The sequence below is a fragment of the Nannobrachium achirus genome (genome assembly GCF_963921795.1).
Source record: "Nannobrachium achirus genome assembly, chromosome: 3".
Taxonomy (NCBI): Eukaryota; Metazoa; Chordata; class Actinopteri; order Myctophiformes; family Myctophidae; genus Nannobrachium; species Nannobrachium achirus.
Window position 1 is genome coordinate 18,819,675 of NC_137812.1, and position 24,822 is coordinate 18,844,496.

Here is a 24,822-nt window from a genome sequence, read left to right on the forward strand (position 1 = left end):
ATTGGTATCCCAACGTGTAAATTAATTTTCTGTTTACATGAGAGATAGAGAAACCCCTAATACTGAACAAACTATGGCAATTATTACCATCTTTAACCGTTAAATAAAACACATTTAAACTTGGGGAATATCATTAAAAACCGCCATTTTCTCCGCTGTGGCGGTGCTGCATCCCCGCGGTCTGCATGGCCGATCACCGCCTCCACTCTTGTCTGCTCGTCTTTCAATTTGCGGATGAAGACCCAGAGGGAGGGGCGGCGCCCCTCCACCCGCACGTTCCACCTGTGATGCCAAGCTGAAATAATCATAGATTCATAAGCACACACATAGCACATGGCCCATGCATTGGAATTTCATTCCTGTTGCTCAGTGTTATTGAAGCAAACAGAACAGACAGATTAATATAGTAAGAATAAGAATAACAACAACAACAATATCAATATCAATAACTTCTTGATCAATAATAATAATAATAATAATAAAATGAATCTATGGTGTTACCTTCCACCCAGTTATTACTCCTGTTGTCGGAGCGGCGGCCATACACGCACCAGACATCAGGTGGGAACAATGCCTGACCCCCCACATAGGTGTCTTCCATATATTGTAGGAAGTCACCTATGGGGGGATATTGGCGCAGCAGCTGGCGGGTGACTGGGCTCCTAGTGAAGGCCCTGAAATTTGGCCTCAGGGTGGGAATGGGGAGGTAGCCTATGGCCATGACTTTCCTCACCCACTCGCTGAGGTTCTGGTCCTGCCTATATGGACCTGCAAATGTTGAGTGAAGAAGTCAATTAACCTATAATCCTACTAATTTCATAGCACTATGCTCGAAACCAATATTTTTTTTCTTTTTTTTTTTTTTACAAAATGTTGGTGAAGAATATAATTAGGGTAATAATAATAATAATAATAATATAATTATCATCATCAATTTTTAGTTTATTTATAATAATGATTACTGTCTAAAAATCAATAATTTGCAAACTGTAGGCCTATATTGTTATGAATCCTTCCTGCCAATTGGGCTTGAGGATTAATAATATTATACTGTACTCATTTATCTCACATATATAACCATGCTAGACATACCACATGACAACACATCCATTTAATCATTTGTCTTCTTGACGTTTTTGTTTGCTGTGTCGTTGAGTGGCTGGAATTGATAGTTTCCCAGTCTGATTACACTCTCCGTTGCAGGTGCGCGCGCGCACGCTGTGTGGGGTCCCCATCAGCGCCTGCCAGCGTGCGCTCAGGCAACGGAGAGTGTAATCAGACTGGGAAACTATCAATTCCAGCCACTCAACGACACAGCAAACAAAAACGTCACAGACAGCAATCAAATACAAAATCACTATCACAGCAATTAATAAAGATAAAAAATCTAAACTCAAAATACAAATGTGAGGAAATTATATTGGTGTCCTGGGACCGTTACATTAATACACCATCACTAACCTGCAAGGCCAACCTCCTGGACTTTGCGCCACAGGCTCTGGCAAAGGTGGAAATAGCAGCCTGTGACGCGGACTGCTGGCAGCTCTGCCCGGAAGGCATTCATGAGCCCCATTTCAAAGTCCGTGAGGACTCTGGTAGGGGCCCATCTACAGGACAGGACAGGACAGGACAGGACGGACGGACGGACGGACGGACGGACGGACGGACGGACGGACGGGACAGACAGACAGACAGACAGACAGACAGACAGACAGACAGACAGACAGACAGACAGACAGACAGACAGACAGATGGATGATAGATGAGAGAAAGAAAAGATTATTCTAGTTTCCACACAATATTTATATTACAGGTGCAGTTAGATACAATGATCAAACAGACAGACTTACGGTTGCCCTGTGAGGCGCGCGACCCTCCTCTTTATGTGGCGGAGGACAGCCGCGTACATATCAGTGGTCTTCCCACTCATCAATACCATAACAAATGGTACCACCCTGTCCAAGTAGTACATGTACCGTGACAAATTGGTAAAAAGGGCGTGGGCAGGTCTTAAATGTACCGTCCATATAGATCTAAAACAATAAAATAATAAAAATAATTATTATTAATAATAATAAAATAACAATTTAATGACATAAATGATACATATAGGCATATTATATAATTGCTGAAATACTCGCTATTTGCTTTATCAAGAATTTGTCATTAATTTTAAATGAATTAATAGGCAGTGTTATGAGAGAGGGGTTGGTTCTAACCTGGGTACACTGGCTCAGTTTCCTGTAGTTTTCATCTGTACCAAACACCACGAAGCCGTGTTGGCGGTGGTGTTTGGCCAGGAACTCCAGGCCAGTCCAAGTGAGGGCCCATTCGCCCTCCACGTCCACCTCATTGACGGTTGCCGGGATGGGGGGCATGAGGCTAGCCCGACGCCTCTCCAGCCGCGACTTGATTGAGTCAAAAGGCGGCATGTAGCGCACCTCCCCAGCTGCAGCTTGGGCCACTACATCATCATAGATGCGTTTTATTGGGATGGTAGGGTCGGCCACCACTCTCTCCAGCATCCGCTCAATGTGAGCGGTGCAACGCACCAGTTCATCCTCCGGAGCGTGAGGATGGTCCCCCGGAGGCCTCAGCACCACGATGGCTGCGGGTGGGTCCGCGTCCACGTCCAGCCACCGGGTGTGGACATAGATGTTGCACCGGGTGCATCTCCAATAGGTTTTTTCCCCCACAATCTCCTTATTGCGGAGGTACCTATAGTTGTCTATTATGAGGGCTCTCCCTCCTCTGCTATTAGCAATTTGCAGATAAGCCATTTTTGAAAGATAGACTACTCTCCTGAAACTCTCCTTGTGCTTGCGTCAAACAAATTTGATTGATTGATTGACTCCTTTTATACTATTTTTTTAATTGGCCTCTCAGTTAATTGATTGAGTTTGTTCCCGACCTATAGAGGTGTATAGTTAATGATTGAGTACTTTGTTCCCGACCTATAGAGGTGTACTTAATGATTGAGTACTTTGTTCCCGACCTATAGAGGTGAAGTTCATGATTGAGTACTTTGAACCCCCCCATGTACAGAGTAGTTAGGCTACAGGTGACACTATGAAAATTGTCTGACGTAAACACAGCAATGCTTTGGTCAATTATTTTAGTAGGCTAGGCTATAGGCTAGACTTGCATCTGAACTGTACTGTAGCCTACTGTCCTGTGTCAACAAGTTTATTTTTATATAAATGATGACAAACAACTCACACAGCAGATGCTTTACACACGCACGCACACACACACACACACACACACACACACACACACACACACACACACACACACACACACACACACACACACACACACACACAGCATCGGTAAAGTCTGTGCCCCGCCGTGCGCTGCTGCGCTATGAGCTGAATCTGCAGATAGGCTTTTCACTCCAGGATACACAGACGAAAAAAACATTAAACATACAGACCAGATGATTGTTCATTGTGGCTGTGATCAGTCAGTTTATCACATCTTTCTGTCAAATTATATATGCGCAACAGAGTAAGCCTTGATTGATCGATTGATTGAAGAATTTATTAGAAGGTTGCATATGAAAAAGTACAGTTTCATGACAGCGTAAATCACTGATACAGGGTCAACTAAAAGGAGATCCTAGTAAGCTTGTCGCTAATTTACACAGGTAGGCTACCACTGTGTATCTCATATAACAACATATGACAGGCGGATAAAACACAATGTACGTATGATGTATCAATAACAAAAATGAAAATAAATACAATAAATAGAAGATATTTACAAAGGACAGGGGGAGGTAAAATGTGTTTGGTCTTTTTAAAGTTTCGAGTTGCAGCCAACTAAGGTGGCTTTTCAGACCAATTTTGAACTAGGCCTGGGGAGTTCCACATTTTCGTGGTAGCGTGCAGGAGAACGAATTGGAGACGTTTTAGTGTCTGTCAAATTGGTTGTACGTGATTAGTGGAGCGCCCTCTTGTAATTGTGGACATCCTTGACGTTTAGGAAGTAGTTATAGGCCTAGTTGTCATGAAGTTCAGGCAGTTCCCTTTTTCAGCTGTGAGACTGTAGTCTAATTAGCAGATGTCATCTCTTGTCGAATCCCCACACCAAAAACTCCACTCATACCTACAAACCTCCAGACATCACCACTTTGATCCTTAATTGGTGGACCATATTCGTTTGATGTCACAGCAGGAGCTAATGACCGGCGCAATTCACACATCTATTGTTTGTTTTTCCTTGAAAGCAAATAATGACCGCGCTAATTGATCCATTGGTAACTGGGAGCTATACCAGTGGTTCTCAACCTGTGGGTTGGGACCCAAATTATTTTGTCCCCAGATGATTAATATTTAGCCAAATTGTCAAATATTAGAGGCCCATTTCTGTCTCATATACGTAAGTGCAACCACTTTTAACACGCTGTCTGTGATGAGGGGCTGCCTGCGGTGCTGAACTGACTGACTTCACGTTCTCGTGTGCAATGGGAAAATTATCAATCTATCTGTCTGTCTGTCTGTCTGTCTGTCTGTCTGTCTGTCTGTCTGTCTGTCTGTCTCTGACAGACAGATAAATGAATTAATAGGCCTACTGTCATTGCTTTTCCATTTTTCAATAATAAACCGAATAGCGCAAGTAGGCCTATACCTATAGGGTCAACGAGTCAAGTCAACCCAATTAGCGCAGCAGTCCCACAGCTGGTCTGAATGGACTCTGACCAGCTCTGCGCTTCTCAAAGTTACATTAGATAATTTAAACCATTGTGGCACATTCTCAGACAACTAATGATAGTCTATTCTGCATTCTGGTTGTCGTCACCCCAAATAACGGATTACTTCTTCATGGACCTTCAAAATGCATCACATCACATCACATCACATCACAGCGGCAGGCCGGCAGCGACAGTAGGTAAAGGGTTATTCACAATTCACAGTCTTTATTCAGTTTATTGGATGACTTTTCAGACAGTAATGAATAATGATAATGAATGCAGGAGCAGCACAGCCAGCCTGCAGGTGCACTTACTGCGGGCGACCACCGTGCACCCAAATCGATTATCACAACAACCATTGATCAGGCATCACGCAATATTTTGGCATGCATTCCGTGTTTATTTTTAGGCGGAGCAAATACCGGTAGGCCTACATATTAGTTATTAGGCTCTGAATCTATGATGATGATCGGCTTGGCCTTTTCTTCATCTTTTTTTATTTTTTGGTGCCCTTTGGCAATGTGTTCCCAGACGCACAGGACGCACAGTGCGTCATGCATATTATACGTCCATATAATTAATAGGCCTAGCCTATATGACATTCATATTATTCACTTTATTATCGACATGTTGCAATTATAGGTCAATATAATTAATATAGGATATAATGCAGCAGCACTCTTTATGTGCAAAGCCCTAGTGTTGACGGGGGTCCGGCCGTTCTGGCTCACCTTAAGCCCTGCTGGTGGAATAATCTGCTCAAATTCAAAATTTCGGAATGGCGAGGTCCCGACTGCAATTCCAAAACCCCACCTTTCCGAAATTCGAAAAGGGGGGGTTTCGAAAACGGGGGGTTTCGAAAACGGGGTGTTTCGAAATGGGGGGGTTTCGGAATGGAGAACCGACCCCCGGACCCCCATCTCAAAATATCTAGTTCCAGGGACCACCCAGAAGCAAAATTTGAGTTACAAACGTTCGCTTTGAAAATACATATATTCAGAGATTTGCACACATTTTTACGACTTTTTCAAAAATAGCAGCAGTACCAGCTCTTATGCTTTAACTTAAAGGCCTGTCCATACTAGCCTAGCACAGCTAAACAATCCACCCATGTTAACACAGGTGGGGATGCAGTTAGTTAGCTGCATTAGTATATAGTCTGGCTATGCCAGGCTATGTCCATACTGTCTCCGACCTCTGAACTTTTCGTCGGAAAGGTCCGGTTCAACTACTAAATGACGTCACTCGCATCTTCTGAAAAGCATTACCCCGAATTAGAGTTCAGAAAGCTGCACATCGGAAAGTCGTAATTCTCTGACGAAAAGTTTCACTGCTCGGAGACAGTATGGACATTTAAGACAATCAAAATACAACCCTGTCAGTGTTTATTTAACTCTGAGAGTGGGTTCCGTTTGCACACAGAGTTACAGACCTGTATGGATCCATTTGGACCTCAAGTGGTCCCCGGACCCAAAATTGAGAAACAGTGGACTAGACATGAACTGCAAAGAAATGGATTTATGATCTTTTCTTTCTTCTTTTTTTTATGTACATCATGAAGAATATTCTGTATAGACACAATGCACAAGTAGGCCAGAATATATTTTTTATTTTTATTTTACAAAATTCAAATATTCATTCTTAAATCAATGAAACAAATAGGGGCCAAAGATGTTGGGATCACATCTTGATAATCTTTCTACTGTACTCTTTAAACATCAGTTTTAGGTGGTGTAAGACTAAGTGATTTTGTTTTGTTTTGTTTAAATAAGTGTAGTAATCATTGCTACAGAGTTTGTTTGTTCAAAAACTGCTGTCTGCCCAGCTCTTTAGTAAACAGAAAATAAGATGTTCAGGCTAGGATACCTATCATACAACCAATTTTCAAACAAACAAGTGAAATTGGAAGTGATGCAACTAAACAAAAAGTAAATGCAGACAAAATTGGAACTGCAACAACATTGACGCTGATAAATGAACATTGAAGCTGATAAATGATCATGGTGGAGTTCTTTCTCCTGAGTGGATAGAATTGGTATCCCAACGTGTAAATTAATTTTCTGTTTACATGAGAGATAGAGAAACCCCTAATACTGAACAAACTATGGCAATTATTACCATCTTTAACCGTTAAATAAAACACATTTAAACTTGGGGAATATCATTAAAAGTTCAGTTTAGTAATGCCAGTCAGTACGGGGTCTGAAAATGACTTCCTATTGGTCCACAGCAATGCCAGTCCTGCCTGTCGGAAGTCCTGATTGGTGCAGTAGATCAGGGGGTTCAGCCCACAGTTTAGATATGACATCACTGATGACAGGGTCCTCAGCCAATCAGGAGCTGGCGACAGATCCCGTCTGCCAAGGAGGATAAGCTGGTAGTGAGAGAGAGAGAGAGAGAGAGAGAGAGAGATCATATGTGTGGAGACATATTTAGCTTTCCATGTGAGCTCTGAGGCCACACCGGGCCGTGCACGTGTGAACAGTTATTCTTTCCCTGATTTATACTTGTTAGCATGCTGCATGCACCAAGAATAGCACATCAACAAGCTCACAACGTGTTACAGGCAACACGTGTGTGCTATTTTCGGTGTGCAACATTCGTGCGCGGCTACGGGTGAATCAGAATATAACCTGGAAACCCTGAAACCCCTAAACCTTTACTTTTCAGGAAATGGGGGAGAAGAAACTGTCTAACAAAACAAGTAGGCTAATAATAATCATGTTTATACATGGAATTAATGAACATTTAATATTTTGAATGGATATTCAAAGATTAAAATGGCAATGAGAAAGGGTTACACAGGCTTCAGGGTTTCCACAGCGACCATACCGTTGCTGTCGGGCAGAAACCTCTTATCGCCATATTACGTATTGTAGCCTACTTCACAACATCACACAAATTTGAATTTGAATCCTGAAATGTAACAGACTACCGGTATACAGTATGCATGTTAACATGGAACTGCTGGCATAATCGTGTGTGTGTGTGTGTGTGTGTGTGTGTGTGTGTGTGTGTGTGTGTGTGTGTGTGTGTAAACGTCACACCTCTGACACAGCAAAGGGAGTGTAGCAAAGAAGGTAGAAGGACACCAAGAGAGGGGTGACAGAGGACAGGTCTTCATCATCCCTGAGACACACATACACAGGGCAGACAGAAGCAGAGTACAAAGAAGATTTATGTAGTAGTTTGGTGGAAAACGTGAAAGAGGAGCATGACAGGAAGCACATGTACCATTTCACTAACTCAAACAGAGAGAGGATAGATCTCGTAGTTGCAGGGGTCTTCCACGTTTTTCATCCCAACAAGGACCCCTTAGCTGCCAGAGAGAGATGAAGCAGGGACCCCCACTTTATACTGTATACAATTGCAGATTAAACTCATGTTAATGTTTATTTTCAGACATTAACATAAAGTGTCAATACTTAGTAAACTTGACCTTTCACGCTTTACTTAGTCTGCTCTTTTTTCTCCCTACAGAAACTACACCAAACCTCTGCCGAAAATAGCCGTTCTACAAGCTCACAACGCCTCGCACTGGAAGGCGTTGAGTGAGCTTGTAGATACGTTATTTTTTGCTAAATTTCTAATCAGAATAGGGGTACTAGGCTAATTTAAAAGAAAAAAGGTTCCTATCACGCAAAGATTTGGCGGCCCCCCTGTAGTAACTCTGAGGTCCCCTCTAGGGGTCCCTGCTCTATTGTCCAGGTCATACAGTACCTGTCACAGAGTGAGCAGCAGCAGTCGACGGCGGTCAGTACAGTGCAGAGTAGGATGAGGAGGAGCGGGACGAAGATGCAGACGGAGAACGCACAAAGGATGTACACCAGCATGTCAGAGTAGCTGCTCTCCCAGAACACGGCACACAGCATCTCTGCCTGGTCGTACCTGCCGTAGAGAGGCACAATGGAGAAAGAAACCACCCATATCCATCTGCACTGCATGTTTAGAGCCAGAAACCAATATATCAGCCATTAGACTTTTTGAGCGGTGTAAGCCGCGCCGTGACCGAGTGTGTATGTCTGTATGAGTGACTGAGTGTGGTTGTCCATATGTCTGTATGAGCACGGCCACCTACGACTAGTTAGGTGGCAGAGATTTAACATTGTTCCTAGTCTTGTTCATATACAGTACAATACAGGTATATAGCTTAGTGAAACGAACCGCTCACTTCACACTGGGTGAAAATTTTTAATGTCAGACCAGCCGATATGTCCTGACTTTTAACTCTTCAAAATAATACCTGATCTACAAGGTCACAACGTGTCACAACATTGACACAGTGTGAGCTTGCAGATCAGTCATTTCTTTTCCCAATTTCCGGCCTTTAATGACATGCCCAAACGAGGGGACACCAGTTGGAAAGTGGTTACGGTCCAGTGAGTACTTGATCCAGGCGTAGACAACAGGGACGCTCCCAAACACCACCCCGGTCACCCAGGACACCAGGGAAGCTGTCACCATGACCACAGAGACGCCACTTCTCATGGAGGCCATGCCTGTCACCCGCTGCACACACAGGATGGCTTTGATGGAAGGAGAGAGAGGACAGGAAACGCATGATAAAAATAAGCCACCAGTCTATGGAATGAACAACGACCACAGTTCAGTTCATACAATAAAAAATGTTCTACTTTGGGATTATGTTTCATTAAAAAGAAAGTAAGAAAGCAATGTTGGTGGAAAATATAACGGGAGAACAGAAGGGAAACAGGATAAAATACAAGGGAATCCCAAGGGAAATGGAGAAGTTTACATGGATATGCCATGCCTGTGGTCTGGTATATTTGGTCCTTTGACTGACTCACAGAACACTGGACATTACTTCTGGCCCTTTGCTAAATTATACTGTGATTTAGTTTGATTTTGGAGGAATCTGCATGTACAAGTAATTTCTAGACTACAGTTAGTATGTGCTGGATGATGAGGAGACTGGAAGAGTGACTGACAATGACATTGCATTTTATGGCAGGACCTTTATATTATAAAAACCCTTTTTGACTGATTCAGAATCAGACAGCAGTTCGAAGATAAACTACAGTATGAAGAGATGATGAAGGGTGCGTGTGTGTGTGTGTTGTCATGGTTACCTATGCTTCCTATGGAGGAGGACATGAAGGCGAACTTCAGCAGGCTGACGACCTCGCACCACGGCGACCTCTGACCTCCGGTCAGCATGGCCATCAGTGAGCCGGAGATGATGAGGAGAGAGCAGCCTGAGAGCAGGACACTGGCATTAGAGATCAACTGTTCCCTAGGGGACTGCCCCATAGGTCGAACTCCCGTTTTGGGTCGAACAGCGTCGGCAGGTTAGATAATCACCCGCGCCACGGTTACTGAGGTTAAGTTTAGGGTTAGAGTTATAGGCATAGTTTTACTGAGGTTAGGATTAGGGTTTGGGTTAGAGTTTGGTGGTCGATCTAAAGGGTGTTCGACCTAATGACATGTTACCGTTCCCTAACCTTTTAGAGAGCAGCCTGCAGGACACTGGCATTAGATCAGCTGTTCGCATTGCCTCACAGATCAATGTGAGCTTGTGGATTGTTGTTGTTTTTTAAACATTTTGGATAATGGCCCAAATTAGGGACACCAGTTTCAAAGTGGTTAACATGGATTTAGAATGTCTGTACAAGGAAATGAGTGTTGATAATGTATAACTTTTTAGTTTTATATATAATAATGTGTGGTTGTCACTTGAAGAAATCAGCCACAACTGGACTTGTCCACCAGTGTCTCGAGCCACACTTTTTTGTTTTGGTAATCACTCTACTGTATGCAGACTATGCACCACCATTTAACATGACATGTGGCCCTTGGTACCTTTCTAAAACTGTGATGACGATAAATGTATGTACTGTACCTAGGTCTGACAGGGTGAGACTGATGAAGGGAAGCCAGTAACGACAGGAAAACTGACCCCTGCACTGAGAAAGACAAAGAGAGATGGAGAGAGAGAGAGACAGACAGACAGAGGGAGATGGGGGATAAATGTGGGGTTCTGGGTAAACACAGAGAGAGAGAGACAGAGAGATACACAGACAGACTGGCTGTCACAGTGAGACAGAGTCTGTACAGTAAAGACAGAAAAACAGAGAGATCCTGTATAAAGAGAAGGTTCGCACACAGTCTAAATCAGGGGTTTTCAATGTTTTCAGGTCAAGGACCCCTTAGTTGATAGAGATGAAGCAGGGACCCCCACAAAATTATCATAGATTCCATATAGTTTCATCAATTTGGAGGACCCCCTGTAGTAACTCTGAGGATCCCCCCCTGTTGAAGACCCATGCTGTACAGTAAAAAGACAGAGAGATCCTGTAGGAAAGAGTTAGGTTCGCACACCGTCTAAATGCTCCCAGAATGTTTAATCAATAGAGCGGTATAAAAAGGAGAAAAAGAAAAGAAAAATGAGGCCTTAATTCATCAGGTGTAGTAAACAAAGATCCTACCATGACTTTGACCAGCAGAACCAGACAGTTGCCCACGATTCCCATGGTCATCTCCACTCCCAACACGGTCACCAAAACCCATTTCTCCGCCTCTGTCCACGACCGCTCCAGGAGGGTCCCATTGAAGCTCCCGCTCACTGAGACAGGAGCAGATATAGGACAAAAGGATGGATGGAGTTAGAGGGGCCTGGCTGAAGAATAGTAATATCTGGGAAAAACACGAAATCCTTCCTCCCCACTGGCACAAACAAGTGAGCGCAGCTTAGGCTATACAAGCATGAGAACAAGCAAGATGTTGAATAAATATGATATTAGACAGATAGTAGACTACACTTACTTTTATATTGAGCCAGTCAGGCCACAGTGCTGCTAGTGGCTGCCAGGTGCTGGGAGCAGACTGATAGCTCCAGCACAAGAAGAGTCATCACTAAACATTCCAATTAAAACTCACATGCTTCATTTAGCTCAACAATAAAAACTATGTCCTTGTGTGTGTGTGTGTACTGTGTGTGTGTGTGTGTGTGTGTGTGTGTGTGTGTGTGTGTGTGTGTGTGTGTGTGTGTGTGTGTGTGTGTGTGTGTGTGTGTGTGTGTTTGCTTGCACTACTACGTAGGCTACTACTACTACCTACCTACTACAACCAGTAAGATGCCCTAAGGGCGAGAAGCGACCTCGCCCTAAAGGCGCCCTAAAGGTCGAAAAGCGCACATGGGCGTGTGCACGCATCCACCTGGGTGACAGGCAGACTGCTGGGCGAGCACTGGCGCTTTGGCATAGGATTGATGACATCAGGGATCTCCATATAGGCATGCAGACGGAATTCATTTGCAAGTGTGACTCATGTTGCGGTTGGTTGTTTAAGTTGGACAAAATGTGGCCATTATTCTCCCCAAATATGGGTATGACTGACGTCTGACATCATAGATGTATGATGTCATAGACCACACGAGACTGTCAGAACAGGTCAGCCGTGTAACAGACAGACAGACAGACAGACGGACATGAGCTGCAAGTTTTCATACTAAATAAAATGTAATAATTAATAATACTCACTTCTTCTTTTTGTCTGTCGCTGTCCATCAGTGCTGGTGCTGAACCCCCTATATCAATGCATGTAGAATAGATGGACTGTCAGATGTATTTTTCTTCAAATAAAATAAAATAAAAACTTTACTGTCATACTTTTTTAATGTGGAAGAAAAGAAAGAAAGAAAGAAAGAAAGAAAGGATTAAATTCATAAAGGTAGAAATTGCTGAGGCTGCTGCTGGACATTCTGGGAAACACTGGGATATTCTTTGATTGATTGAATACTTTATTAGCAGTTGAGTTCGCATAGGAAAAGAAATGAGGCCTACTGGTTCAGATACAAGGATTACTAATAGGATTTAAACAAATGATGATAGCCTACTCAATTAATTGAATTCCATCCATCCATCATCCAAAAGGAAGATGATACATGATTCGTACATTAGAGATTGAAAGACTGAAATGTTTCCCCTCCTATCACTCTCACTAGTCACATATTTAGACAGGTCATCACTTTCACCACACGTGCTTTAGCTCAATCAAATAGCTAAAATAATAATAGATAATAAACATTAAACAACATAATATAACATAAATAAAGTCAACGGGCTTTGCCTTTAACTCGGCTTTAACCAAAAACTCCAGAGAGCTGCGTCACTGCGTCACTTCCTGTGCACGCAAGCTCCGTTCCGCAGTCATCGCCCGCTGTTCTGGTTGAGAAGGCCAAATAGCGAGCTGCTCGGTGAGTCAAATAAACAACTTTACATGTAATTTTAACCGTTTTTATATGATATCTGTCTGCGTGTGCCTCACATAAGATGACAATGTGCACGTGTGTGTGTTTCGAGACGGGGGTCGCTCTGCACGAGACCTAAAGCGACCTTTACTCCAAAAGTCCTTGAGAGTTATTTAAACAGCCGGCTGCTAGCGTGTTAGCATAGCATCACCAGCAATGCTTCTTATTGTGGATGATGACATTCACTGTTCAGCACAGCGACCGTGGCTCCCAATGACCTATAAAGTACTGTTTAGATCCGCCGTTACGCTGCTAGTACACAAGATGACACTGAAGCTGCGTGGCTAGCTTCACTGTGGTGTTAAATGACACCTCCAATGGCTGTTAAACATGACTGCTAGCGTTAGCTTCAGGTCATACATTGCAGTGCTGTCCACCTGCCCTCAGATGCCCTTACACACCGGCAGAGGCTGTCATCTAGAGGGGGGTCCACTCCAGGCAGGTCAGGGACAGGGACCCCCCAGTGGTCCTTAAAGGAAGGGGGTCCCCAGTAAAATGAGGAACAGTTTGGTTTGATCTTTAGTCTCTGGTTTGAAGTTGGTTATATGAGAGAAAGGGGGCAAGTATAGATTTCACTCTTATGTATATGCAGTGGTAGGATTATGTAGAACAACAATTATGTAGAACACCAATGATCCTTTCTCATTGTGGGTCCCTATCTGGCACATCTTTCTTTTAAATGGGAGTACGTTGCCTATGCCTAGCTAGGTATCAGTTTGGGTGTTTGCTTTGCTTGATATGGAAATGTGTGAGAACCTGCACTGCCCTTCACGTTGTGGCAGAGAGACAGTGACAGCAAGGCAGTCTGTCCAAAGCACACATATTTCAATGTATTGTATATCGATGGGTTTGATCAGTTAGAATGCATGTGCAGTTGTGCACACAACACCGTGTCAGCTTCATATGTCTGTACCTGTAGCAGATGACCATGATCGTAAACAATCACACATTCTCCCTTAAGAAGATGATGCTCTCCTCCGTGTTTTGTGAGAAGGACATATATTGACATGGTTTCACACACACTTATCAATCAAACCTCCTGTTTCCTTAAGGGAAATATGATCTGAAACCTCTAGGCTTAAAGAGATGCACATTATTTCTAGAATAGATGTAGGTATGTTATGTTTGAAGAGATGCACATTATTTCTAGAATAGAAATCACAAACCTGTGAGTAGTTAGACATGTGCTTTTCACTTCTAGGAATGTTGTGGCAAATAACTATTTAGCAATGCTACGTTTGCTTAGTTTTGACATTGAATGTATGTTTAATATTTATTTTTATCACTTGCATAAATGGTTTTTAATTCAGTGCTTGGTACTGGTAGGTATGGATGCTGCTAAGTTACCGATAGGCTTTACCAGTAAGAAAGTTACTTGCATTCTTATTCTTCACTGTATTTTGGGCAGCCTGTTTGAGCAACATGTGATTGTAGTTCACGGTCTCAGGAGTTGATCACACCATGTTGCTACTTGCTAGTGTGCAGGACAAATGTCCTGGACCTAGAACGCATTATTACTTAAATCATTATTTTATGCTTTAAATTGTTACAAATCAAATGGCTAAGTAAGACCAGTTATACAAACTCACAGCAAGCTTGTAGAGTAGATCTGCTATTTTTGAAAAATCATGAACATTTGTGCAAGTCTTTGAATATTTTTGACCCGATTCTATAAACGTCTCCTACGTCTCAGTTTCTGAAAAACCTATGTTTCTATGTCAGTGATGCTCAAAGTTTTTCATGTCAAGGACCTGCAATATTTATATGTATTTGGCCACGGACCTCCATCTCAAAATATTTAGTTCCAGGGACCCCCAGAAGCAAGGATTTGAGTTCACAAATATTCACTTTAAAAAATACATATATTCAAAGATTTGCACACATTTTCACGACTTTTCAAAAATAGCAGATCTACAAGCTCGCAGTGCGGCACTCGGTACCATGCTCAGGGTTAAACCACCCATAAACCAAACATATACATTCAATGTCCTCTGGAGAGTGGGAGAGCCATGAGAAATAGTCACATTTTAGTGTCAAAACCAGCCAAATATGCATTGAGGTATGCTTTATGAGTCTTAAGAAAAGACTACATGCTCACTACGCTATCTTGGTTAATAGTTTCTTCATCAAATAATACATTCAATGTCTTTGGTTGTTATTCAGGCTGTAGGATAGGATTTGTTGCTTTAAGTAGTTCAAGTAGTTAGATGTTATGTTTTTCTTTTAGCACAATTGGATGCAGATTTATGTAAGGTTGTCACTTCATCCTGATTAAAGTCTACAAACTTTACTACTAATTTGTTTTGAGTGTTGTGTTGTTAAAATTACTTGTTACTTAATGTAATGGTGTGTGTGTGTGTGTGTGTGTGTGTGTGTGTGTGTGTGTGTGTGTGTGTGTGTGTGTGTGTGTGTGTGTGTGTGTGTGTGTGTGTGTGTGTGTGTGTGTGTGTGTGTGTGTAGTGTCAAAGACGTGATGGCTGCAACATTGCGCTTACTATACTCCGTGTCAAGGCCAGGTAAGACTTTGTGAACGGAAAGACATATAGACAGGACAGGTCAGCTTGCCGCATGAAACATGTACAATAAGCCTAGAATTAGAAGGGTCACTTTCCGCCTTTTCTCAAGCACTTATATTAACCTGATTGTCTGTGATTTCTATCAGCCGTGTGGTTTTGAACTTTTGATACAGAGTGGTTTTCATCCACAGGCACCTTAACAGCCAGCCAGAGTCTAGTGAGGTCGTTCACAGTATCAGCACAGAGGGAAGGATTCAGTAAGTAGCAGCACGCACACACAAAACCAATGATCTTTGTCTTTCTCATAGGCCTAAAACTAAAGCTCACTTTATACAAGAACTAAACTTATACTTATGATGTCTCTCTCTTGTTCCCTCTCTCCCTCTCTGTACAGAGTATGTAAATGCCCAGGATGTTCCTACAGATCTCAAGTCCATTACAGACCGGGCTGCTCAGACTCTGCTGTGGACGGAGCTGTTCAGAGGTCAGTTCACCATCTCCTCAGCTCTCATCTTCATCTGCTGTGGAATGATCAGAACCATACATGCCAGTCCTTCAATATTAATCCATCACGGCTCTCTCCATTTCATGTTGTGTAGATCAAATAAATGGTTTCAGACTGGGATTCACGTTTTGCATTGTCCATGAGCGAGCGTGAAAAATATTTACTGTAATAATATTAACCATTTGTGTGTGTATTGAAATCACCTACAAGACGACAATTAGAGAGTAGCCTATAATTCTGTTAGCACTTTAAATGAGCCATGAATGTCGTTTCTCTGTAGTCAATCTTTGAGAAAACCTTATGATAAATGGAACATCACTGAACAGGAGTGGGATTGGTTAGAAAGATATACAGTATTCATATGGAATGGTTACAGTCAGGGTGTGACCATGTAACAATTCAATTTGAACACAAAAAGTTACTGTTACTCTGTAGTCTAATAAAAATGAATTGGTTATGAACTCGACACTGCAATATGCATTACACAACGGCGTTTATTGCACACAGCTACTGCATAATTGCTGATACTGAAGTCGTCAGAAGAGTCAAATAATGGCCAATATAACGTTTCATCCTGTGTGACAACATTGTGTCATTATTCATTAGGACTTGGTATGACCATGAGTTACCTGTTCAGAGAACCCGCCACGATCAACTACCCATTTGAGAAGGGTCCTCTATCGCCTCGCTTCAGAGGGGAGCACGCCCTGCGCAGGTACGCAACCAGCAAGAATAACCATTCATCTGAGCATGATGTTCAATGGTGATGTTGAATAGATGTGAGATGAAACTATGGAAGTACTGTAGATGTGTGTGTATTTTGAACACAGAATTTGTGTGTTGCACCAGGTACCCTTCAGGAGAGGAGCGCTGCATCGCCTGCAAGCTGTGTGAGGCTATCTGCCCTGCCCAGGTATACACACACACTTAGGCGCACACAACACAGCAGTCCAGATAGATTGTGTCACAATGGTTTTCATATCATAAAAAAGGTTTTAAATAATAAATCAACACAAATTAGACTTCCTGTCTAAGTAGACTTAAAATAAGACCTGTATGATTGTGAAACTATTTTGAAACCCACCATGAAAACAGTCTCTCTCTTTCTTGTCAACAACTTGTAGGTGCATTACCACCACCTTCTGGTGGTAGACAGTAACACATTACTTACTTAACCAGGTGTCAGTAAAACCAAGGGGAAATGTATAAAAAGAGTCACAAACTGACTTATCTGAATATTCATTTAAGTCCCTATGCCAGATACACAACCTCTCTCTCACACAAACACAGACTGACTGACATACATACACAGTAAGACAATGTGCATTTCAACATTGCTGTGGTAAGGCTGTCATCGTTGCTCTTTTGGCTGTCTTAACTCATTCCCTGCCAGGCCCGATAGTCCCGAGATTATTCCAATGTCTTTCCCCGCCAGGCCCGATAGTCCCGAGAATTAAAAAAAAAAAAAAAAAAAAAAAATTCAAAATTTTTTTTTTTTTCAAAATTTTTTTTTGACCCCCAAAAATGGAGTAGGCATGATAGCAATCGCGAAATTGCATGTTTAACCCCCATAGCAACCCCATCTTTCAAGCATGGCAGCCATTTTGGCAGCCATCTTTGTTAAACATAGTGGCTGTTATCTCATGAATGCCTGAACGGATTTCCATTCGGATGTTTTTGTTTGAAAGCTGTGAGCAATGTGGACACACGTGGTGCATTATCTAGGCATGGGTGTGCATGATCCGTGCACACCCAATTACATGGAAGTCTATGGAGACGAATGGCAGGTGGGAGTACGGAGGTATGTTAAAATGGCGGTCAATGTGTTAACATGTCGTGTGTGTTTTAAGGCCATCACCATCGAAGCGGAGCCGCGATCTGACGGCAGCAGGAGGACGACTCGCTACGACATTGACATGACCAAATGTATCTACTGTGGTTTCTGTCAGGAGGCCTGTCCTGTGGACGCTATCGTAGAGGTGTGTGTTAATATGATAGCTTTAGCTCCATTTGGAACCTCACTCTCTGATTTTAGCTCTGAGATGAGATTCTGTTGTGTTGGATGCCGGCAGACCTATGTGTGACTGGCGAACCTTTACCGCACATAGTATCCAAAAAGTTGAACAGTTCTTCACACTATCAGATGTTTGCAATTTTCGTGGAAAAGTAAATGTGAACAGAGCGTTTAAATTGTTTATTTTAATCAGCCTGTGCAATGTTTTCCCTTTGGACTCCTGAGCGTGGGTGTCCGTACTGAGCGTGATGCAGCTGCAACTTCCTACAATTTACGGAAAAACATGGCACGGGCTGACTAAATAAGCGGTGAATTTCCCCATCTGCTGACAGCCTCGCCACTCAGTGGCTACTGCGATGGACAGAAAGGGTTTATTTTCAAATAGTTTATGTTTATTGAGTGAATGAAATGGTTCTCAAACTTGGGGTCGGGACCCCAAGTGGGGTCCCCATATTATTTTGTGGAGTCCCCAGATGATTAGCTTAATGTCATTTTCTTTTCTCACTCAATGGTAAACAAACCAACACACAGTATAAGTGTATACAGGGTATCTGCACATTTATAAAGTGACAATTTAAGGACTTTCAAGACCGTTTTAATACCAAACTGTCAAATATTAAGTGGGCAAGAGGCGAACATGGTGAAAATAGCCGATCTACATGCTCACAACGCCTCGCAATGTTGATCTGCTATTTTCACAATAATTATCTGTGGAACCGAGTCACATTAAATGTAATACCTACCATTCAAATTGCTTGTCAAGGTGGGGGTCCCCAGTTCAAAAATATGTTTATTTTGGGGGTCACGGCCTAAAAAGGTTTGAGAACCCCTGTATTAATTAGTAACTATAACTACCTCAACCTCCGTCTCTCCTCAGGGTCCCAACTTTGAGTTCTCCACGGAGACCCACGAGGAGCTGCTGTACAACAAGGAGAAGCTGCTCAACAACGGAGACAAGTGGGAAGCAGAGATCGCCGCCAACATAAAGTCTGATTACCTCTACCGATAGGCACCGCACCAACACACGCACACATAATGTACAGATAGCCCATATTATCGTTAATATAACCTCTCTGAAACGCGCACACACACGTCCATAATGTACATAATAACGGCTACCCTCCCCGGCCTCGTCTGCGGTGACGAGCACCGCAGCGAGTCCGACTGAGACAGATCATCACGTACCCAGACTACCAGCCCACTGCGAGGAAAAGAAAAACTGATTCATCTGTGCTTGACGATGGTGCTAGTTCTGCTCAGCAGCACCGTTTTGTCCACTCATGTGACAGAAATTAAATAAGCTCTCTAGACCAGTGGTTTTCAAAGTGGAGGTCTCGGACTCCCCCTCAGGGGTCCTTGATGCTTGTTCCTGGGGGTCCCCAGCTGAATGAAATGATGGTCGAGAGAACTAGGCATAATGAAAGTCAATTTGGATGTCGGTGAAATAAAAGGTTTGAAAACCCCTGCTCTAGACCCCAAAGGTTCATCTTTGTCAGAGCTTTTACCGAGGGTTTATTAGAACATAAAGCTTGAAAGTCTACCATTGTTCATTTATCTCTGAGATTGTACAAATGGACCCGTAAGCTTCTAGTATTTGGTTCCTTTTGTGGACCCGTAAGCTTCTAGTATTTGGTTCCTTTTGTACACTCTTAGATTTATAAATGGTTTCTTTTGACTTGATTCTCAGCAATGATATTTCTGTTGAGAAGCTTTTCAGAAACTCTTGTTTTGTCTGCTTTTCATTGAGCCGTTTGTAAGAAATAAATGTCTCTGTTTGGATGCTAATAGAAGTGGCTTTGTTACTGTCTGGCTGGGTTTTCCTCGCTCGGAGTCGAGGATCATCTTTGTCCATCGAGTTGGAATAAACTAACATTGGCCGCAAGTAGTTTTGGTCGGGCTTAATGGATGGACAGAGATTATTGCAATACTAGAGTCACAATATAATGTTGTGATTTATTATTAATTATGATTTGACATGATAATATAGTGTCCCTGTTCATCGCTTTAAGTTAAAAGCCGCAAATCATTACATTTTGAGTGATTTTCAAAACGGTAAGAAACATGATTACTACTCCCGTCAGTACAGTTCTGTGTATTGTATTGTTGGGTTGATACTGTTCTACTGTTATATTTGATTTACCCCATCTGAAAATCATTGTGATTGCTTCAAGGATCTAAGATGCCTACCATCTAAACACAGTATCCCGCTTATTATGTTGATATGTAATGTAGCTTTGAAGATTGTCACATTGTTATTTGGGCGCGTGGGTTCTCAGGCACTTGCGTGACGATCTGTTATTTAATCTTTCAAATCGGACCCCTAAACTCTAGCGACCTAAATGGGATCCAAGCTGACTGGACTCCATACATCCTCATAGGCAAAAATATATGTTTTTAACCACATGAACCCTAGCATCCCTGTTCTGGGAGCGAAAATAGAACATCTACGCGTACCACAGCACGTGAGATGTTCAACAGCCGATCTAACAAGGTGCTTGTAGATCGGCTATTCGTTTTAACTAGCGCTTAAGTGGTGGAAACATCACTCGTATCATGTTAGATCCACCAGCAATAGACACATGAACCATTTTTACTTGGTTCCAACTCATGTAAATATCCAGTCCTGGGCTCTCAACAGGGTGGTTTCTCGAGTTTAGGGGTAGATTTTGAGCTTTACTCAGGCCCTACACGGTTGGCTTGAGCTGCTGATTTCAGACTTTTGTGTTTTAATGGGCGTTTGTTGTTAAAGAGGATTGTAAAAAGGTTAAATACTTGTGAACTTAAAAAAAAGTGATGAATAAATAAATTAATGTTCTGTCTTGAAGTTTTCAAACTGTGTGCCCTGTCTTTTCTGGGGGATTTTCAGAAATGACGCAGCTGAACTGGTGAGATGAAAAGATTGCTTTGCCAATGAATTATGGTTGAGCTTTGATTTAAAAACGTTTTTTTTTGTATACACCTTTCTGATGTTTTATTGATGCCACAGGTCAGAGCTTTACAAGACAACATCCCAGTGAAAGACTTTGCAGCGCCTTCCAGTGCACACAGTACAGGGGTTACTTGTAAAGGCATGGGCACTAATATAAATAAAAGTGGGCTCAGGAGAAAAGTGGGAACCGGTTGATCACACCGAACTTTAATCCTGCCTTTGAGGGCATATTCTGCCAATGCTTAACGATACAAAGCACAAAGACAAAAACAATATGTAAGACAGACAATAACAAAATAGAACAAAATAAGGTACAGAAAAAAAAATTGAATCAACCAAGAATCAGAGATATCACCCAATTGTCTTAGCCATTTCTCCCATTTCCTTTCTCCAACCTCCTTTTGGAGTCTGAGAGAGTATGTCATTTGTTCCATAAGATGTAATTGTTTCACAATCTGCCAATGCTTTTCAATGGGAACAGAGCTTTTATTTAGCTGAAATCGACAAATGGCAACAAACCACTCCACTCCCATTGAAAAGCATTGGCAGAATCCGCACTCATAGGCAGAATCAAAGTTTGGAGACGTTTAGTATGTCAACTTGCCAAGTTTGTTTTTAGTATGCATCCCCGAAAGCGTAGTAGCTACTAAATAATTATACAGAAATGTGTCCATTTTATAGGGACTGTCAGAAAGACATACTAATATTATACTATTTAGTTTGTATGCCAGGTAACTTGGCATACATGGTATGTTAGTAAAGTAGGCATATGTGATTTTTTAGTTTTAGAAGATGGTAGCTAATATACAGTATAGACTGTTTACTGTGTAGTACGTTATTAAAACAAGTTTGTCCCAGGTGAAATGTTGTTTTTCTAAGTGTTTAACAGCTCTATATTCTCATAGTACTCATTGCTATAGCATATAGATCGAGTGTGAACAGTATGTTCAGTAATGGGGATCTCCCTGGCTGTCTCCAGCTCTTTTTAGTGAACAGAAATACACATTCAGGTTGGGATACCAATTATATCCGATCAGGAGAGAGAACCGTAGCCGGATAAACAAGTGAAAGTGGCCTGCTTGAGTTTCAACCTCTTCCTGTTTAATGGTACATTGTAGCTGCCCTGAATAAAAAATCAATCTGGCTAAACTTTGTAGATTGAAATTTGACATGAGAGTGCCCTCTAGTGGAGGGCCTTGTTGAATTCAGCATTGCTGAAGGTCAGACTAAACTTTAGTCTGACCTTCTGCAATACTGACCTGTGTACAGCTATGCAATACTGACCTCATAGCCACTAAATTAAAGCATGAGGAGTGGTTGCATAGCTGTACACAGACCATGTTGTGAAAGATGAGACACCACAGCAGTGGCAATGCCTTAATTTCATTTTCTTGAAGTCCTTTACCCTACTAAAACATTTAGTTTAGATAACGGCAAGAGAAAGACATAGCTTGCATATGATATGAATGAATCAACCCATTATGAAGAATATTTAACAACAGTTTAATTGAATTCGATTTTAAGATGGGAAGCGTGAAGAGACGTGATGCATGTCTGGTGTTGTAGGTGTGTACATCAGAGCTGAACTCCAGCTGGCCATACAGGAAATATAAAGTACAGAGCACATAGAGTACATAACATACATAAAAACTTAAATAAAAACTGAATTTAGTACAAAGGACCCCAATGGAAACAAGCCATAGTGCTATCTTGGGTTTAAAATGATCTTTGCAGACCTTGTAAAAAGCACAGGAAACTGTGCTTTTTTCTGCCACCTGCTAATACAGTATTGAGTCAATAAAAAAAGCCAAGTGAAATGGAGGGCATTTGTCAACGGCCCATGCACCCTAAAGGAGCAAAAGAGTTTAAGTCATAGTCAGACCGGAATGATTCAGCCAATCAACTAATTTATACAAATAAGCACAGCTTGTTTCCATGGACTGTGCATCAACACATATGATCTCTGTGCTGTGATAATTATAGTTGTCAGATGCCATATTCCCAGGATGACTCTGATTTAGGTTATAAGTCTCTCGTTCACTGTCACTAGTACACTTCTTCTTTCGTGTATCATCGTCCTTGATGATTGGGTGGCGACATTTGTTTCACAAGATGTTCTGTTACTTGCAGGGGAGGCCGCGTGGAGGCTGTCGTCACTCTTCTCCCCCAGTACAATTCTTCATAACAGCCTTCAGTGCTCTTTGTAAGTTCAGACGTTTTATTTCATTTTAAAGGAGCACTTCACCCATTTTCAACCCTATGTATTTTTACATTATTCATCCTCAATGCTCATTAAAAGATGTCTCAGAAGTGGGCCTTGGACAGTTTAGAAACCTGCCTACCAACGGCAAACTACAGCCTTTCTCTAACACTGGAATGATAGCATGCTGAAATAGAAATTGAGTTTGAAATGAGCAAACTGGGGGAGTCGGGGGGGGGGGGGGGGGTTTACTATTCGGCTCATGCGACCTTCGCAACGCTCAACACTGCGACTCGCTCAGTACCGCTCGCTCGGCGGTGGCTCACATGGATCAAGGTCACCTGAGACAAAAATAGGGCCCGTGTCTGAGATTCACATTATGCGGAAGCTGAACAATATCAGATCTATTTACATTGTTTTCACAGAGGCAAGAATCTGCTCTGTGAGTGTGGCGTTATTTTCTTTCCATTTAATACATTTTCTTCTCTCTTGCCCGTGTTTTGTCACTTTTGTGTGTGCTTTGTGTGTGCTGAAGCGATCATTGCAAATCAGTGTTGATAAGCACGCTTGGCAATATTATTTGTGTTGTGTATGATGTCAGACTAGAGGCCTGGATTATATAAGGTTTTGTATGCTTTTTTTTTGTACATTTTTCATTATCGACCAAAGACGAGAAGAAGCTTCTATCTTTTTGAAGTGTCCAGGATATGGGATCGGGGTCGCCCAAAGGGAGCATCTTGTGGGTTATAAAACAAGAGGGAGGAGTTTAGCCCATGTGAACTATGTGTTACCTGTTCGATCTACTTGAAGTGACGTGTGAAAGATAGGCAAACGATGCAGATTCCCTCAGTTCCGTGATGCATATGCCCCACAGCCGATGGAGTCGTCTACCTTTTTGTCTATGAACCTGTCCACTACACACTGGTAGGTAGGTTTCTGTACTGCCCACAGGCCTACTACATATTACATGCAGTATGCTACAACAAGTAGGTCGGGAGTGGCTTATTGTCGGTATCAGCCGGTAACACGCGGGAGTCTGTCCCCGTTACGATGCGCTAGACCCCTGGGAGATGGACTGCTGAGGTGGAGCGCCACACCTACCTTCAGCTCCCAGTACTTGCCGCACGACTTGCCAAGCCGTGCTACTCATACGCTGAGTTGGCGGTGCCCGGAATCGAACCCATGACCTTGCGGTACAAAGGCGAGAGCTCTACCGACTGAGCTACCCGGGCATGATACTACACTATGTAGTATCTACTCGTCATGATGTTTTAACTTTAGACATACTAAAAATGCATTTGGGATACTAAATAATATTTAAATAGATTTCAGATGGAGCCAGCTGCGCCGCAACAATAGCATAGTGTTTGTAGTAGTATGGAATACGTTCATATGTGGTTAACTGCAGTTAAAGGGATGTTTCACTTTCAAAAAAACTTTTGGTCATTTTATCATCTAATCAATCAGGCTTTTGGGAACATCCTGAACAGACTTTAATTTGCTTGATTCAATATTTAGTGTGTTCACAAAAGCCTGAGTAGATGATAAAATAACCAAAAGTTATTTTCTGAAAGTGGAATATCCCTTTAACTTCCTCTTCTACTCTCTAGAAACTGTGGCAGGATTCTACAGCGGAATAAGCCATTAGTGCATCTGTGGTTGAAACACGGGCCCTCCTTTCTTCTCTTTGGAC

The 24,822-nt window shown here is 42.3% G+C and overlaps 2 protein-coding genes across 2 annotated transcripts; one reads left to right on the top strand and one right to left on the bottom strand.

Annotated features, from left to right (window-relative positions):
• Nucleotides 1-6,860: 6,860 nt before the first annotated feature.
• On the bottom strand, nucleotides 6,861-13,382 carry LOC308282053 (uncharacterized protein; the record flags this gene model as incomplete). Its single annotated transcript, XM_080722401.1, has 8 exons — nucleotides 6,861-7,070; nucleotides 7,744-7,825; nucleotides 8,417-8,584; nucleotides 9,084-9,222; nucleotides 9,787-9,912; nucleotides 10,557-10,620; nucleotides 11,143-11,279; nucleotides 13,367-13,382. The coding sequence occupies 8 exons, from the start codon at nucleotides 13,380-13,382 to the stop codon at nucleotides 6,861-6,863; spliced, it is 942 nt and encodes a 313-aa protein (XP_080578527.1).
• ndufs8a (NADH:ubiquinone oxidoreductase core subunit S8a) lies at nucleotides 12,846-20,827 on the top strand. The gene is made up of 8 exons (XM_080721912.1): nucleotides 12,846-12,911; nucleotides 15,426-15,481; nucleotides 15,673-15,738; nucleotides 15,876-15,965; nucleotides 16,593-16,701; nucleotides 16,836-16,899; nucleotides 17,837-17,965; nucleotides 18,878-20,827. The coding sequence occupies exons 2-8, from the start codon at nucleotides 15,439-15,441 to the stop codon at nucleotides 19,007-19,009; spliced, it is 633 nt and encodes a 210-aa protein (XP_080578038.1). The 5' UTR covers nucleotides 12,846-12,911; nucleotides 15,426-15,438; the 3' UTR covers nucleotides 19,010-20,827.
• Nucleotides 20,828-24,822: the final 3,995 nt, after the last annotated feature.